The sequence below is a fragment of the Schistocerca cancellata genome, chromosome 2 (assembly GCF_023864275.1).
Source record: "Schistocerca cancellata isolate TAMUIC-IGC-003103 chromosome 2, iqSchCanc2.1, whole genome shotgun sequence".
NCBI lineage: Eukaryota > Metazoa > Arthropoda > Insecta > Orthoptera > Acrididae > Schistocerca > Schistocerca cancellata.
In genome coordinates, this window is record NC_064627.1 from 463,321,901 (window position 1) to 463,337,943 (window position 16,043).

A 16,043-nucleotide genomic window follows, 5' to 3' on the forward strand; every position below is an offset into this window, starting at 1 on the left:
TTAAGCAAATGGGGCTTGGATAAGATGAAAGAACCAGAGGTTCTTGGGAGCTTCAGAGGGAGCATTGTACAATGGTTGACTAGAATAGGGGAAGGGGAACAGTAGATGATGAATGGGTAGGTTTAAGAGATGAAATAGTAAAGGGAGCAGAGGATCAAATAGGTACGAAGACAAGACGTAGTAGAAATCCTTGGATAACACTAGAGATATTGAATTTAATTGATGAAAGGAGAAAATTTAAAAATGCAGCAAATGAAGCAGGCGAAAGTGAATGCAAACATCTAAAAAGTGAGACTGACAGAAAGTGCAAAATTGCTAAGCAGAATAGCTAGAGGACAAGTGCAAGAATTTAGAAGCATATTTCACTAGGGAGAAATAGATACCTCCTACAGAAAAACTAAAGAACCCTTTGGGCAAAAGAGAAGCATTTGTATGAATATCAAGAGCTCAGATGGTAAACCAGTCCTAAGCAAATAAAGGAAAACTGAAAGAAGGAAGGATTATATAGAGTATGGGAGGTGGACATAGATGAAGATGAGATGGCAGATATGATACTGCAAGACGAATGTGACAAAGCTCTGAAAGATCTAAGTCAAAACAAAGCACCGGAAGTAGACGATATTCCATCAGAACTAATGATAGCTTTTGGAGAGCCAGCCATGATAAAACTCTTCTATCTGGTGTGCAAGGTATATGAGACAGATGAAGTACCCTCAGACTTCAAGAATAATGTAGTAATTCCAATTCCAAAGAAAGCAAGTGCTGCCAGGTGTGAACATTACAGAACAGTCAGTTTAATAAGTCATGTTTGCAAAATACTAACACGGATTGCTTACAGATGAATGGAAAAATTGGTAGAAGCAGACCTCAGTTTGAATTCCAGAGAAATGTGGAATTGTGCGATGCAGTACTGACCCTATGACTTACCTTAGAAGTTAGGTTAAGGAAAGGTAAACCTACATTTATGGCATTTAAAATAATTTGAAAGCCACGATCGTCTCAGTCGTTTATTAGATGACCGGTTTCAGCACTCTGAAGGTGCCATCATCAGATCTGAAACATGGATTTTATAAATGTTAATCCACGTTTCAGATCTGATGATGGCACCTTCAGAGTGCTGAAACCGGTCATCTAATAAACGATTGAAGCGATGGTGGCTTTTCAATTATTTTAAAAACAGAGTGAATGCCCCACAACACACCATGTGTCACTGCAAAATTTATAGCATTTGTGGACTTAGAGAAAGCTTTTGACAGTGTTGACTCGAATAATCTCTTCGAAATTCTGATGGTAGCAGGGGTAAAATACAGGGAGTGAAATGCTATTCACAATTTGTACAGAAACCAGATAGCAGTTATAAGAGTCGAGGGGCATGAAAGGGAAGCAATGATTGAGAAGGGAGTGAGACAGGGTTGTTGTAGTCTATCCCTGATATAATTCAATATGTACATTGAACAAGCAGTAAAGGAAACCAAATAATAATTTGGAGTAGGAATTAAAGTTCAGGGAGAAGAAATAAAAACTTTGAGGTTTGTCGATGACATTGTAATTCTATCAGAGACAGCAAAGGATTTGTAAGAGCAGTTGAATGGAATGGGCATTGCCTTGAAAGGAGGATATAAAATGAATGTCAACAAAAGCAAAGCAAGGATAATTGCATATAGTCAAATTAAATCAGATGATGCTGAGGGAATTAGATTAGGAAACAAGACACTTAAGGTAATAGATGAGTTGTGTTATTTGGGCAGCAAAATAACTGATGATAGCCAAAGTTGAGAGGTTATAAGAGGTAGACTTGCAATGGCAGGAAAAGCATTTCTGATAAAGAGAAGCTTGTTAACATTGAATATACATTTAAGTTTAGAAGCCCTTCCTGAAAGTATTCGTCTGGTGTGTAGCAGTGTATGGAAATGAATCTTTAACGATAAACAGTTTAGATAAGAAGAGAATTGAAGTTTCTGAAATATGGTGTTACAGGAGAATGCTAGAGATTAGATGTGTTGATCATGTAACTAATGAGGAAGTGCTGAATAGAATTGGGGGGGACAAGGAATTTGTGGCAAAACTTGGCAAAATGAAGAGACTGGTAGATAGGACACATTCTGAGACATCAAATGATCACCAATTGAGGATTGGAGGGAAGTGTGGGTGGTTAAAATTGTAAAGGGAGAGCAAAGGTGAATACAGTAAGCAGATTCAGAAAGATGTAGGTTGCAGTAGTTATTCGGAGATGAAGAGGCTTGCACAAGATAGTGTAGTATGAAGAGTTGCATCAATCTAGTCTTCGGACTGAAGACCACACCAGCAAAAACGACGACGACAACAGCAACAACAACATGAAACAATAGACATTCTGTGTCCATTGGAACACCACGTAACAACAGGGTTAGTTAAGTTATATATAAATTATTATGCTCTAGCAGCTTCTCGTGCAGAACTAATATGGAAAAAGTAGTTCTTACATATATTAAGGCAGAACACAAGTTCAAAAACAGTGAGAAAAGTGTATTTTGTAGTGATCAGCACACACAAGATTGTGCTTGTGAATTACTACAGAAAAACATTACACGTTTATTTGTAACTGTGTATAGATCCCCATTGGGAAAACAACTGTTCATAAGGAATCTGGATTCCTGACTGTGCTATCTGTAGGACAGCAGCAAGCAGTTAATAGTTTGTGGTGACTTCGGTGTAGGTTTATTAAAGGATTCTGATAGGAAACATTCTCTGGAAACTGTATTTTGATCGTATAATTTAATCTCAGTAATTAACTTTCCAACATGGATGGATAATAATGGTAAGCCCACACTTAATAGTGCTTTCTTTGGTGAAGCTCAAAGCAAGAAAACAGCTGTTTACCTAGTAACAAATGATCTGTCTGATGATTACGCACAGTTAGTTGGGATAAATAAGATAGTGCCTTACAGAACTGATACTCCTCAGTTGAAATCAGTTAGAATAATTAATGACTCCAGGACATCTCAGGACATATGTTTTTAACTCTTGAGCAGGTTCGCATATGTATAAAGCATTCCAAACACAAATAAAATTGTTTTGCTTCATTTAGTGTTGTTTCGCAATGGTGAGCCCATACCTGTTCGTTTGTGATTGCTGCAGCTAATACAGTGATAAATTGTGTTGTTATGCATCCATGCGAGCAGCACCAATATAAAATAAATAGTGAGCTATCTCAGAAAAACTCTATGCCAGAAAAATTTTATGATCATGTATGAAATTGACTCACATCATGAGCTAGCAGCACAATCCCACAATAAGGCAGTTGTCTACAAGCTAATGAGTAATAAAATAAGCGTTGGCTGGGATTTGAGGCAGCTGTGCTGTCTAATGCTTTGAGTGAGCCATTACTGTGGGGTGACACCTGTCCATGGTAACAATGTGTGTAGTGAAAGTTTGTTTAGCACCTTCCCCCCCCCCCCCCCCCCCCCCCCCCCCCCAAAAAAAAAAAAAAAAAAAATCAGTTTTTGGCTGGTTTGATGCATCTCTCTTGTGCCAACCTCTTCATCTCAGAATAGCACTTACAACCTATGTCCTCAATTATTTGCTGGATATATTGCAATCTCTGTCTACATCTACACTTTTTTCCCCCCTCTACATCTTCCTATAGTACCGTAGAAGTATTCTGTGATGTCTTCAGTTTTCCCACAGTCCATGTTTCACTGCCATCCATTGCTGTGCTCCAAACGTACATTCTCAGAAATGTCTGCCTCAAATTAAGGCACATGTTTGATACTAGAGACTTCTCTTGACCTGGAATGCCATTTTTGCCAGTGATAGTCTGCTTTTGATGTCCTCCTTGGTCCGTCCTTCATTGGTTATTTTGCTGCCTAGGTAGTAGAATCCCTTACTTCATCTACTTCATGACTATCGATCCTGATGTTAAGTTTCTCACTGTTCTCATTTCTGCTACATATTCTGTAAGTTTATTTTATCTTTGTTAGATTAAACTATGATTCTGCTCTTGCATGTTTAGCTTGGTAACATAGAAACAGCTATTCTTCCCATGTGTACAAAGTAGACTCCTTGCCCGACAGTATTATGAAAATCAGCACGCCCTCTTGTGGGTTTAGAATAGTGTGCATGAAATATCCTGGGATTCAATTTATAATGAACTCAATATTCATACAAAACTCAATGTATCCCATGATGAGTTCATATCATTATTTGTAAATAGTTTTCTGGATAAGCTAATCAAAAAGGACATTAAACAGCCATGTAAAAATGCATGGATAACCAAAAGGGACGAAAATATCTTGTGAACGAAAAAGAGAAATGTATTTGTTAGCAAGAACAAGTAGAGATTACAAAAACTACTGAAAATTACTAAGAAAAGTTACTTAAAATATCAAGAAACATGCTCATTTTGTTAGAAACCTGTAATTCTGATAACAGAATTAAGGCTATATTAAATTTTTTGCAAAACTAGAGGAGGACAACCAGCCACTGGGCAGGATAACATCATTATCCAGCTGAATGGAAGGGCTATAAATTCTGAGACACAAGTAGCAAATATATTTAATAATAGTTTCGTTAGTAGAAAATATAGAGACAAAAACTACAAGAGAAGAAACATAGTAATATGTTGAAAAATCAGTTTTCATAAGATTCAATCACATGAATATATCACTTCTCCTTCTGAAATTAAGAAAATTATATATTCTCTCAAAAATAAAAACTCATATGGTTTTAATTATGTTCCCAATAGAATAATAAAGATTTTCTTCCAAACAATAAGCTGTGTCTTACTTGAAATATGTAATGCATCATTAACTTAAAGCATTTTTTGAGAGAGACTGAAATATGCCCTTGCCAGTCTCCTCTTTAAGAAAGGTACTAGGATAGATGTCAGTAACTTCAGGCTTGTTTCATTGCTGACATGGAAATGGAAATGCCAAGTCCCATGCTTCTTGACAGAGCGTAAGGGGAACGACGTGAGAGATCTGCACCGGCGTACTAGGCAAGGTCCTAGTGGAAGTGGGTTACCTTTGCCTTCCTCCATCCGTAATGCGGATGAATGATGATGATGATGATGATGATGATGATGATGAAGATGACACAACAACACCCAGTCATCTCGACGCAGGTGAAAATCCCTGACCCCACCGGGAATTGAACCCAGTACTCCATGCTTGGGAAGCGAGAACGCTACTGTGAGACCCCGAGCTGCAGGCATCGTGACATAATTTTCCAAAATTTTTGAGAAAGTGATGCAGTCTAGAACAGTATCTCATATTAGCAACAATAATGTGCTCAGCAAACCACAGTTTGGATTTCAGAAGAGTTACTCTACTGAGAAAGCTGTGACATGCTCACTCAACAAATTTTACAAACATTAAATAATAAAATAGCGCCATTTGGTTTTTTCTGTGACCTGTCTGAGGCACTTTGCTACATGAATGACTATTCTCCTACATGAATGACTATTCTCCTACATAAATTGGAGTTTATGTGGGACTGATGGTAAAGCCAACCACTGCATAATGTCATATGTAACCAAAAAAACACAGAAAGTTGCAATTAATGATTCAAATAATGTAGTCCACGGGGCATTATTCTGACTTGGGAGGAATCATGTATGTGGTCCCTCAAGGCTCAATCTTAGGTCCATTATTGTTCCTCAAATATGTAAAGGATATTCCGTCTAACACACAACAGGCAGAATTAGTGCTTTTTGCAGATTGCAACTATTCCAACCATATACAAAGAAGCAAGAAATTGTTAACAATGTTCTCAAAAGTATCATTGATTGTTTCTTCAGGTAGTCTCTGCCTCAATTTTAAAAAGATGCAACATACTCAGTTCTGCCCATCCAGGGGTACTACACCAGTGATAGTGTAACACATGGCGAAGAAGTAATAAATAGGGTGGAAACTACAAAATGTTTAAATGTCTATATTGATGAGAATTTAAAGTGAAAAAGGAGCATTTTGAAACTCTTAAAACAACTACTTGCACTTGGATTTTTCAAGGAGAACAACATTGAAAGTCCTACATCATCATCATATTCAATAGTGTATTCAATATTTAGCAATTCAGTAGTATACCCAGAATTTATCATCAATTACTGACCTTTCTGAAAAGTGATACTGTTGTGGATATTGGGCACTAAATTAACAGAATTTCAATTAGTCAGGGAGCATACACTTTGCCAAAACTATTTTTTATTTTTTTTTATTTTTACTGCTCTGCTGATATTCGTAGATGGATCCATTCTTCTGAATTACCTGCTGCAATGTTGATCCCTTCTATGATGTTGCAGTTATCACTGGTTGACCAAAACAGAGAAATCAGTGATATACATAAATGCTTTTCTGAATATTCACAACCTGGAGAAGCTGTTCCACCCAATCTGTCTTCAGCACATAAGCCTAAACTTTGCTTGTGATTAGGGATTTATGTTTTTCCCCTAGGAAATGAACCACATCAGTTTTGTTTTATCAAGTGGGTAATGGTAACATCACACCATCACTGCTCAGTAGTTTGCAGGTCTGCTACAACTACTGTAACTTCTCGATCATACCATGTCTAAGTGCAGAGTTCATACTGTATGTCTGTAAAATTTAAATGCTCTAACCAACTTAAAATTTTGGTCATATATGATTTTTGTGGTGTGTATCCGTACTGTATTCCAGACGTTCTGTTTGTTAGACAAGAGAAGTGCATTTAACCCTCTACTGCCCACCGTGACTCTGAAGTCACGTCAAATTTCATCACTATATTCCCCATTAGGAATGTTATTCCTTTCTCGATCAGTGTGACTTGAGTGCTACAATATGGTTGCTTTATATTGAGGTTCTTTGCACAGACACCAATATAATATTATCTTTGGTAGGTAGCATTGAATGTTGGGCTGCATGCATTTGTCGGCTTCCTGTGCTGGTGCTAGTTTAGTTATTATTTACAGTGATTCTGTTCTTTTTCAAGAAAGAAAAATATTTATTAATAAATGTAAGTATCATTCTTCATTATTAAAACACTGCAATTCATGTAAGTATAAATGTTCCCTGTTTATGATGGAATTTAGGTCCATTTCTCTGAAGTAACATTGGACAATAATGGAATCTAACCCCACTTTGTTACAGTCATGGATCCCAGAAATATTTATGAAAAACAGGAAAAATGTGAAGAATATGAAGTTAGGCCTATTCCTGGGTATGAATCAGAAAATTTTGTCGTAGCTTCAGATAGTGAGGATGATATTGAGATTGTAGAAAATAGCCGAGAGTGATAATGATAGTGCAGAGGACAGTGATAATGGAGTACTTGTGCATAGTGAAAGTGATAATGAGAACATTAGTGATGAAGTTCACGTCAGTAATGACTGGAGACGATTTACCCATCGTATTATTCGTCCTGTTCAGCCTTGGAAGAGTTCTCTCCCTTGTGCACCAGAGGAGCATTGTCAACCTGTGACCTATTTCAGGCAGTTGTTAGATAAAAAAATTGTGGAAAATGTTGCTTCTCAAACCAACTTATATGCAATACAGAAAGACATTTCTAAACCAATAACAACAATTTTTTGGTTGTTATATGTACATGTCCATTTATGGACTTCCATCATCTCGTATGTATTGGAAAACTGCTACTCGGATTCCAGCTGTTGCTGGTATAATGAGCTGCAGTAGGTGGGAGCAGCTAAAATTAGGACTTCATTTCAACAATAACAAAACTGTAGATCCAGCTGACAAATTGTATAAGATTGGTTGGAAATTTTCAAAGTATCCCCATGAGTGAAAAGTTGTCAGTAGACAGATGATTCCTTTCAAGGGAAAACATAGCTTGAAGAATTATGTGAAAAGTGAACCTGAAAATGGGGTTATAAATCATTTGTCTTGTGTGATTCAAGTGGAATTTCACATAATTTAAAGATATATACAGGGGATGTGAAGCATGATCCTTCCTTGCCTGATGTCGGTGTGAGTGGAAATGTTGTTCTTCACTTGGCTTATGTGATACCTAGATACATGTTTCATAAACTGTATTTTGATAATTGGTTCACAGGAGTTCGGTTTGTAGTTGTGTTTCATCTGCCAAGAGATAAAAAGGAGCAATTGAGGGAGTTATGAGGAGCATTTATCTATAATTGATGGTGTACGTTGTGTGCAGTAAAATGGTACGACAACAAGCCTGTTCATTTGCTTAATACTTTTGCTGGTGCTCATCCAACATCAAAAGTGGAGAGATGGGACCATACAAAGAAAGAAAAAATAAATGTTGAATGCCCCAGTATTGGTCACTAATACGATCAGTGCATGGGTGGTTTTGATCTGTTGGATTCGCTGATAGCATTGTATCGCAACAAGATCCGATCAAGGAAGTGGTATTTGAGACTTGCATTTCACTTGCTTGATCTGACTGTAGTCAATGCATGGCTACTATACAGAAGAGATTGTACAGAGTGTAAGGTGAAGCATGACCAGCTCAGGCTATTGGACTTCAAAGCTACTGTTGCTGCTTGTCTTTGCAAACGGAATAAGGATTGACAGAGAAAAGGGGGAAGATTTAGTAGTTCATCAATTGAAACTGCAACTCAGTTGAAGAAGATAATAGGGTCAGCAGTACCAGTGCCTGAAAAAGAAATGAGGAAAGATGGAATGGGCCACTGGCCTCAATTTTCAGAAAAAAAGAGGACGATGAAAAAGTCAGGATGTAATGGTGCACCAGAAGTGTTTTGTACAAAATGTAAAGCGCATCTTTGCAATACACCAAATTATAATTCTTTTTTTAATTTTCATACTAAATAGTTCATATCAGAAGCTAAAAAAAACCTGAAAAAAGAGGACACTAAAATTAATTTTTAACTTTGTATTTTTTTTAATTATTGTATTGTGTGTATTTTTGCCTGTAATTGATTGTTATCCCATTATTCTTTCCTTACTTCCAATTTTATTGTAACATGCAGCTGCATTCTTGTCTTGTAATAGAAATACTACAATACTCGTACAAGATTGAACAAAAAGTTCAACTGCCCACTGTGACCTCAAAGTCACAGACCTATTTTGAAAACATAAATAATTTTAAAAATAAACATTCACCTTGTATGTGTTAAATACATTATTCTTTAACATTCTGTGCATATAAATATTTTTTTTCTACAGTAAATAATAATTTCGACTGTACAGGGTTAAAATCATTTTTTGTACTCAAACACTAATGTAGTTTCTCCAGAGTGTTGCAAGTTGTACCCAATATGGAGTATTAATTTTCACTTATTTATTGCTGTCCATATGACTTTCTGCTAAGCATTTCAATTTGAAGTTGTGAAATGTTAGTGAAATTGAGATTATTTGTCTTTCCTTTTATTCTTATTCTTAGGCTTATACAAAGATAGGGGATTCTGATGCAGTGTATGGATGCTGGCCGTCCAACACACTAGACTATCAGAGCTGTTCAACATTTAAAGCTATAAAAGCAAAATGGGATCGTGTCCTTCAAGCACATGACCTGGAATTGTGCTCTGGAAATAGTGAGACAGTGCCCGGTATGTACATTAAATAGTCATTAACTCATTACACAGCATACGGGTTCCATGGCCAAAGACTCAAAAATCACAACTTAATTTTAATCACATTATCATAATGAAAAGATAAAAATGGGCTCCTCCATTTTGTGTACTGAAGTTCACAAGAATGGACTTAGCATAACCTTTAAGAAGTATTTAACCTTACCTGTACAATGGTGGTATTTCTTTCACCTTCTCCCTCCAATTCCTCATTCAGTTCTTCCAGCAACCTTCCTTTTCTCCACAAATTAATTCCAGTGAAAGTCTTCAGTAGCCCTCTTTCAACATCCCTGACCTACTGACCTGAAGCTATGCAGAACTGGAAACTCCAGCAACAAGAGAGTATCCTAGAAGACAGTCACAATTTGCTGTGAATCATCTTCTAGGATACTCTGAACTGTATATGGTATATAATTACTTATTTGTAGATTCCCAAAGATGAGTCAATGTTATCTTTTGCCAGAATACTAACAAAATCTCCACTTGACATATTAATTTCTGAACATTTCTCCTCCATCTGAATTAACATAAATAATTTCCTAGAACAATAACATAAACCGTCTGATTTGATTTCTCATTTATTTCCATAGTTAAATAGATCACAAGAAAATTATTTTATCTGTTGGTTGTCATCAGTTATCTGGAATTTTTATTGCTGTATCAAAGATATCATACTAAATATGTATGTATGTTTTTGTAATTATAAGTGTGCTTATTAAGTGGCACTTCCTTCTGGTATTTGCTTTCTGAAGCTCAGAAAAATTAGTCTTCCACTGTCCAATGTCCAATGTCCTGCTGCTAAGTTTGTCATTGGCGATAACTACAAAAGAAATTAGACTTCTTGTAATAGAGGCTTGGAAGTTTCTATGCACTGACACCACTTAGATTGGAATCTGGTAGGTACGTATCGATCCTAGGAAAACTTTAAAAGGAGTGGAAACACTTTTGTGTAGAAATTTTGTGAGTAAAATTTCTCCGTGAAAGTTTGATCAGGTGCAGGCTCATGGGATTTGCTACCAACATGCTGAACATATATTCTCTTATGCAACGTGTCAGGATTCATATCCACTGCTTTACTTTTAAAAAAATTATGGCCACCTTTTCACTTTAAACATTGATGTAATTTTGTGTGTAAGTCATTTCAACTTTATCAATTCATCAACTTTTACAATTCAAAAATTCAGAATATAGCTGACTTTCAGCAATACATTTACTTAGCTTCATACAAATTTCAGTATACATGTACCTCGTCATATAATTAACATCAGAGAGAGTCATTTCATTAACTGCTTATTTGCCAATCCAGAGAGAAACACTGCACGCCACAGAGCGCATAGCTTCTCTTTAGCAGTCACAAATCAGAGATATGATCGTTACGTAGCAATTTTTGGTTAATGTTTATGCAACTTGTGCATCATCATGTACTCACTACATTGCTAGAACTTTTACACAGTGTAAACACATGCATTGTAAACATTCACACCTCACAGACTGAAGAAGTATTAAAGATATGATGACACAATAATAGCACTGTGTGAAAGCATTTGAAATATTTGTAACATACAGCATCTTTTAGAATATCTTCTCAGTTTCGTTACCTCTATACATTACCTTCCGTTCCTCTCTGTAAAGGAACTACCTGCAAATTATGAAATGCTGGAACTGGAGAAACTATTTGTGTGTGGTGTGTGTGGGTGGGTGGGGAGGGGGGGGGGGTGGATTTGTCTGTCAACTGTAATCTGTAGGTTCCTTGGAGACCTATTATCAATACTTGCAGCTTCATAGAAACATTTAAACAATTATTTAGCTAAACAGTCACTGGCCTCTAGTGTTTGGTTTCTTATATCTGATTTTTCAGTTTAGTGCCACTCATCCTTTCACTTTATTAATTCTACAATAATATGATGTATCCAACTGGACACACATGAACAAATTTTATGATATCCTAATAATATTCTGATAAACACCAGCTGACATCCAATTTATCCATTCATTCTCATTTATCAAGATTATAATTTTATTGGTATTCTTGAAAAGGCCTCTTGGGTGCCAGTGAAATACTTTTTAGCTACGTACTACTTATTACAATCTTCAGAGAGACTCACAAAGTAGTTAGGCTATAATATTTTATTTTTTTATTGCAACGAAAAGCTCATATTAACATTGAATCAATAACAACAGAACTACTATATATAATGAAAGAATAAACAATCTGTCCCTTGTGCGCGCTGCCACAGAATAATGCTATTCTTCACTGTGCGTCTACAGATGTTCTACTGGCGACTCCCACACAGCCCCCCCCCCCCCCTCTCTCTCTCTCTCTCTCTCTCTCTCTCTCTCTCTCTCTCTCTGATAGAGCGGAGCTCCGGGAATGTTGGAGTATTTATATTTCACGCGATGCCCAGCTCTTGTGCATACTGAACACATTGGTTGAACTTCTTCAGCTTCTGTTGCTGGTAGTGATGATACCGCTTCCTCTTTTGGTGGTGATGTGGTGTCATCCTGGTCCACTGGTGTGGAAGGTGGTGCTTGGTGCCTGATCTCTGTGTCCTCTTCAGTTGGTAACATGTGTAGGTTTGAGCCATTCCAATGCTACCACTTGACTCTTTCCATTTAGATCTATCTGTATGGTATGTTCATCCTATGAGAGCACTCTATAAGGTCCAGAATATGGAGGCTGCAGCGGTGACTTGACAGTGTCCGTCTGCAGCATCACATGTGTAAATGAGCATAGATCTTTGTGCACGAACGTATTTACCGCTCCATGTCTCGAGACAGGAGATGGGCGAAGTCTGGCCATATGCTCGCGTACCATTTGCAATTTAAATGGCAATTTGGTCTGTCATGCCCCTTCTTTATCGGTGAAGAATTCTGCAGGCAGTCGTAAGGGTTCACCATAAACCAATTCTGCGGTGGATGCCCCTAAATCTGTTTTCAATGCTGTGCGTAGGCCCAACAAAACTAGTGGTAACACTGACGACCAAGATTGTGCATGGCACATTAATGCAGCTTTTAATGTTCTATGCCAGCGTTCCACCATCCCATTGCTTGCTGGGTGGTACGCTGTGGTGCGATGATGTTGGAACCCTCAGAGGTTGGCCAATTCTGAGAACAACGTTGATTCAAACTGCCGCCCCTTGTCTGTGGTGACATGTAAAGGGCAGCCGAAACGTGCGATCCAAGATGAAAGAAATACGCTTGCCACTGTTTCTGCAGAAATATCCGATAATGGAATCGCCTCTGACCATCTGGTGAAGCGGTCCACCGCAGTGAGGAGATAACGGTATCCTTCCGACGGCAAAAGCCGTCCCACGATGTCCAGGTGTACATGTGTGAAACGTTGTGTGGTAAGTGGGAAGTTTCCTACCGCTTTGTGCACGTGTTGTCCCACCTTGCCCTCTGACCGTCGAGGCACGTTTTTGCCCAATTACGGCAGTCTCTATTTATACCGGGCCACACGAATGTCTGTCATTAGTTTGACGCTGGCGTTTATTCCCGGATGAGCCAGTCAATGGATGCTATCAAATAATTGTCATCACAATCTCTCAGGTACAAATGGTCTCAGTTTTCCTTGCAATACGTCACACCAAACTCGGAAGTGTGCACCCGTAGGTTGTATTTGTTGCAAGCGTAACCCAGACGTACTATCACGAGAGAGTTTAGCAAGTTGCTGGTCTGTTTCCTGTGCTGCAGCTATTTCCTTGGTAGTCAATAGTCTGAGAGATTGTTTCCAACCTATACAGGAAATCTGCCATGACGTTCTCAGCTCCTTTTATGTGCTGCAGGTCTGTCGTAAACTGGGCAATAAACTCGAGTTGTCTAAATTGTCATGGCAAGCAACCATCCTTGTTCTTACTGAAGGCGAAGGTAATTGGCTTGTGGTCTGTGAAAACAATGAAGGGTTTGCCTTCTACTTGCGGTCGGAAATGTCTGATGGCTTCATAAATTGCCAGTAGCTCCCTATCATAGGCACTCCATTTTACTTCAGATGATGTAAGCTTGCGGGAGAAGAAACCTAAGGGCTGCCAATTGTTTCTGGTGTAGAGCAGCACCTATTGGCTGCTGGCTCACATCCACAACAATTGCCAGTTGAGCTTGAGGAACCGGATGTGCCAACATTATTGCCTGACATAGATAGGTTTTGATCTTGTCGAATGCCATCTGCATCTCTGATGTCCACTGTAAAGGTTGTTTGCCTACTGCATCCTTGCCGATTAGTGCTGATGTCAAAGGTGCTCGAATGGCCGCCGCATTAGGCAGATGTTGTCTGTAGAAGTTAACTGCTCCAAGAAACCGGTATAGTTGGCGATAGTTGATGGGGCGAGTCATCTCTTTGATAAGGTTGAGTTTGTCTTGCAGTGGGCTGATACCGGCTGCTGTCACTGAGTAGCCTAAGAATGGCACCTTGCAACAAAAATCGGGCTCGTTTACTACCTATTTTGTCACGTGGCTCATCTGTAAAGGGGGTTGGTAGTAAACGGTTGCATTATCGCCCCTATTATTGAGTCTGATATTGGCTGGCTTTTGAAGAGCAGTGAGTTGAACTATACACGTTCAGATTGAAACTTATTTATTCAAAAGAAACACTTTAACGTTGTGGCCATGCATTTTTAAGTTCACAAATAATAATCGGTGCAATTCGTACACTGTTTGTCTCACACCCACACACTTTCACTTTGTTCCATCGCATACCCTGGCGTCCATGCTTGCACTCGCGGAACTTTGCCGCTCCCAACTCGCCACCACAACGGCCAACCACAAAAGACCTCGATTTTCCCGCTCACATCCACAGTCCTGAGTCGGGTCACATGACACCACAGTAGTCAAAATAATTGCTAAACATGGCCACAATTCGTTTACAGTATTTTATAATATTTAAATACTTAAATCTAAATACATTATATAATTTTACAAATTATCACCACACTTATATAATTCGTTGCAATTAAAAGAAAACCAAAACACCATCCAACGGAACTACAACGTCCATCAAAACACAAAACAAGTATTTTCTGGTCTATTTTGCCCAGCATATTATCTCTGCTGCTGTGCTTTAAATTTTAAATTACTTGAAAGAGTTCCATATTATCCCCTGTTACCTTACAACCTGACGTCGTCGAAGTAAACACTTTGATTTATTGACCGAAATGCCATGTGCCTCAATATGTTGGTAAACAGTCCTTACATGTAGTTCGTGCAATTCATCAGACAACGAAAAAACCAAGATGTCGTCGAGGTACGCGAAGCAATGTGGTAAACCTTTGAGGACTTCGTCAATAAAATGCTGCCAAGTTTGTGCTACATTTTTTAACCCGAACGACATACGGAGGTATTTGAATAAACCGAATGGTGTCGTGGCAGCCGTCTTCGGTATATCAGCAGGTGCGACCGGTATCTGGTGATACGCTTTTTTGCAATCAATGACACTAAAAATGGTCGCGCCTGCAAGTGCGGGTGTAAAATCCCTGATATGTGGTGTCGGATAACGATTGGGGATGGTACGAGTATTTAGTGCCCTGTAATCTCCGTATGGTCTCCAAGTCCCATCTTTCTTCTTTACGGGGTGAAGTGGTGATGACCACGGACTGTCGGATCTACGGACGATTCCCAAGTGTAATAATTCTTCGAACTCTGCCTTCGCTGCAGCAAAACGATCCGGAGCTAACTGGCGTGGGCGTTGAGACACTGGTTGACCAGGTGTAGTCCTGATGTGATGTACCGTATTGTGCTTTATTGTCTGCCCACCAGACATGGATTCGCAGTTTGCTACTTGTCTTCAATCAGACGTGGACATAGGGCTTCGTCCTAGGGTGCCTCTAATGCACTGTGTCCGCCGTCGAATGCTCACTGAGCTAATAGATACCTCAAGTGCATAATTAAACAAGAAATCTGCACCCAATATTGTGTCTGACACATCAGCAATTACAAAAGTCCATGGTAAACTTTCATGGAACCCGAGGTCTACCTCTATCTGACGTTTTCCATAAGTCACTATCGACGTCTGGTTTGCTGCTGTGAGTTTCGACTGAGATGGAGGGAGCTTCACATCACAGTTTCTAACAGGCAATGCACTAACGTCCGAACCTGAGTCAACTAGATAAGCACGGCGGGACTTAATTTCTGTAACAAACAGCGGATGGGACAGTGAAGGTAAAGAAGAAGAAAGGTTACTCACCCGTAGCTGTCCCTCGTCAATCTCACCTCACAACAGTAGGCGCTGGTGCTCGAACTCACGACCAGCAGCACCTAACGTCGGCTGCTGCTGCCATTTGGGTGATTCCAGGGTGATGTGCAGCGTGTCGCCTCCCTTCCGAATCGTCAATGGTACCAGCAGATACGCTCCTTAGACACTATGTCATCTTCCATGCTCTTCTGTCTTGCCTCCGAGCAACGTCGATATCTGCTGCTCAATCCATCAACTTGTTTTCGTAGGTCATCCAGTTGTTGAGAAACGTCCGGCTGTTGGCGTCGTCGTATTGCCACCATTTCCTGTGAGGCTGTACTGTTGTGTCCGAACATCACT

At 39.0% G+C, this 16,043-nt stretch overlaps 1 protein-coding gene across 1 annotated transcript in view; it reads left to right on the forward strand.

The window, feature by feature from the left end:
• The window catches only part of LOC126161971 (serine-protein kinase ATM), a 481,619-nt gene that overhangs the window by 355,281 nt on the left and 110,295 nt on the right, over nt 1-16,043 (forward strand). The window contains exon 33 of the mRNA XM_049918161.1: nt 9,334-9,499. Coding sequence (XP_049774118.1) covers nt 9,334-9,499 — 166 coding nt within the window. The remainder of the gene's footprint in view (nt 1-9,333; nt 9,500-16,043) is intronic.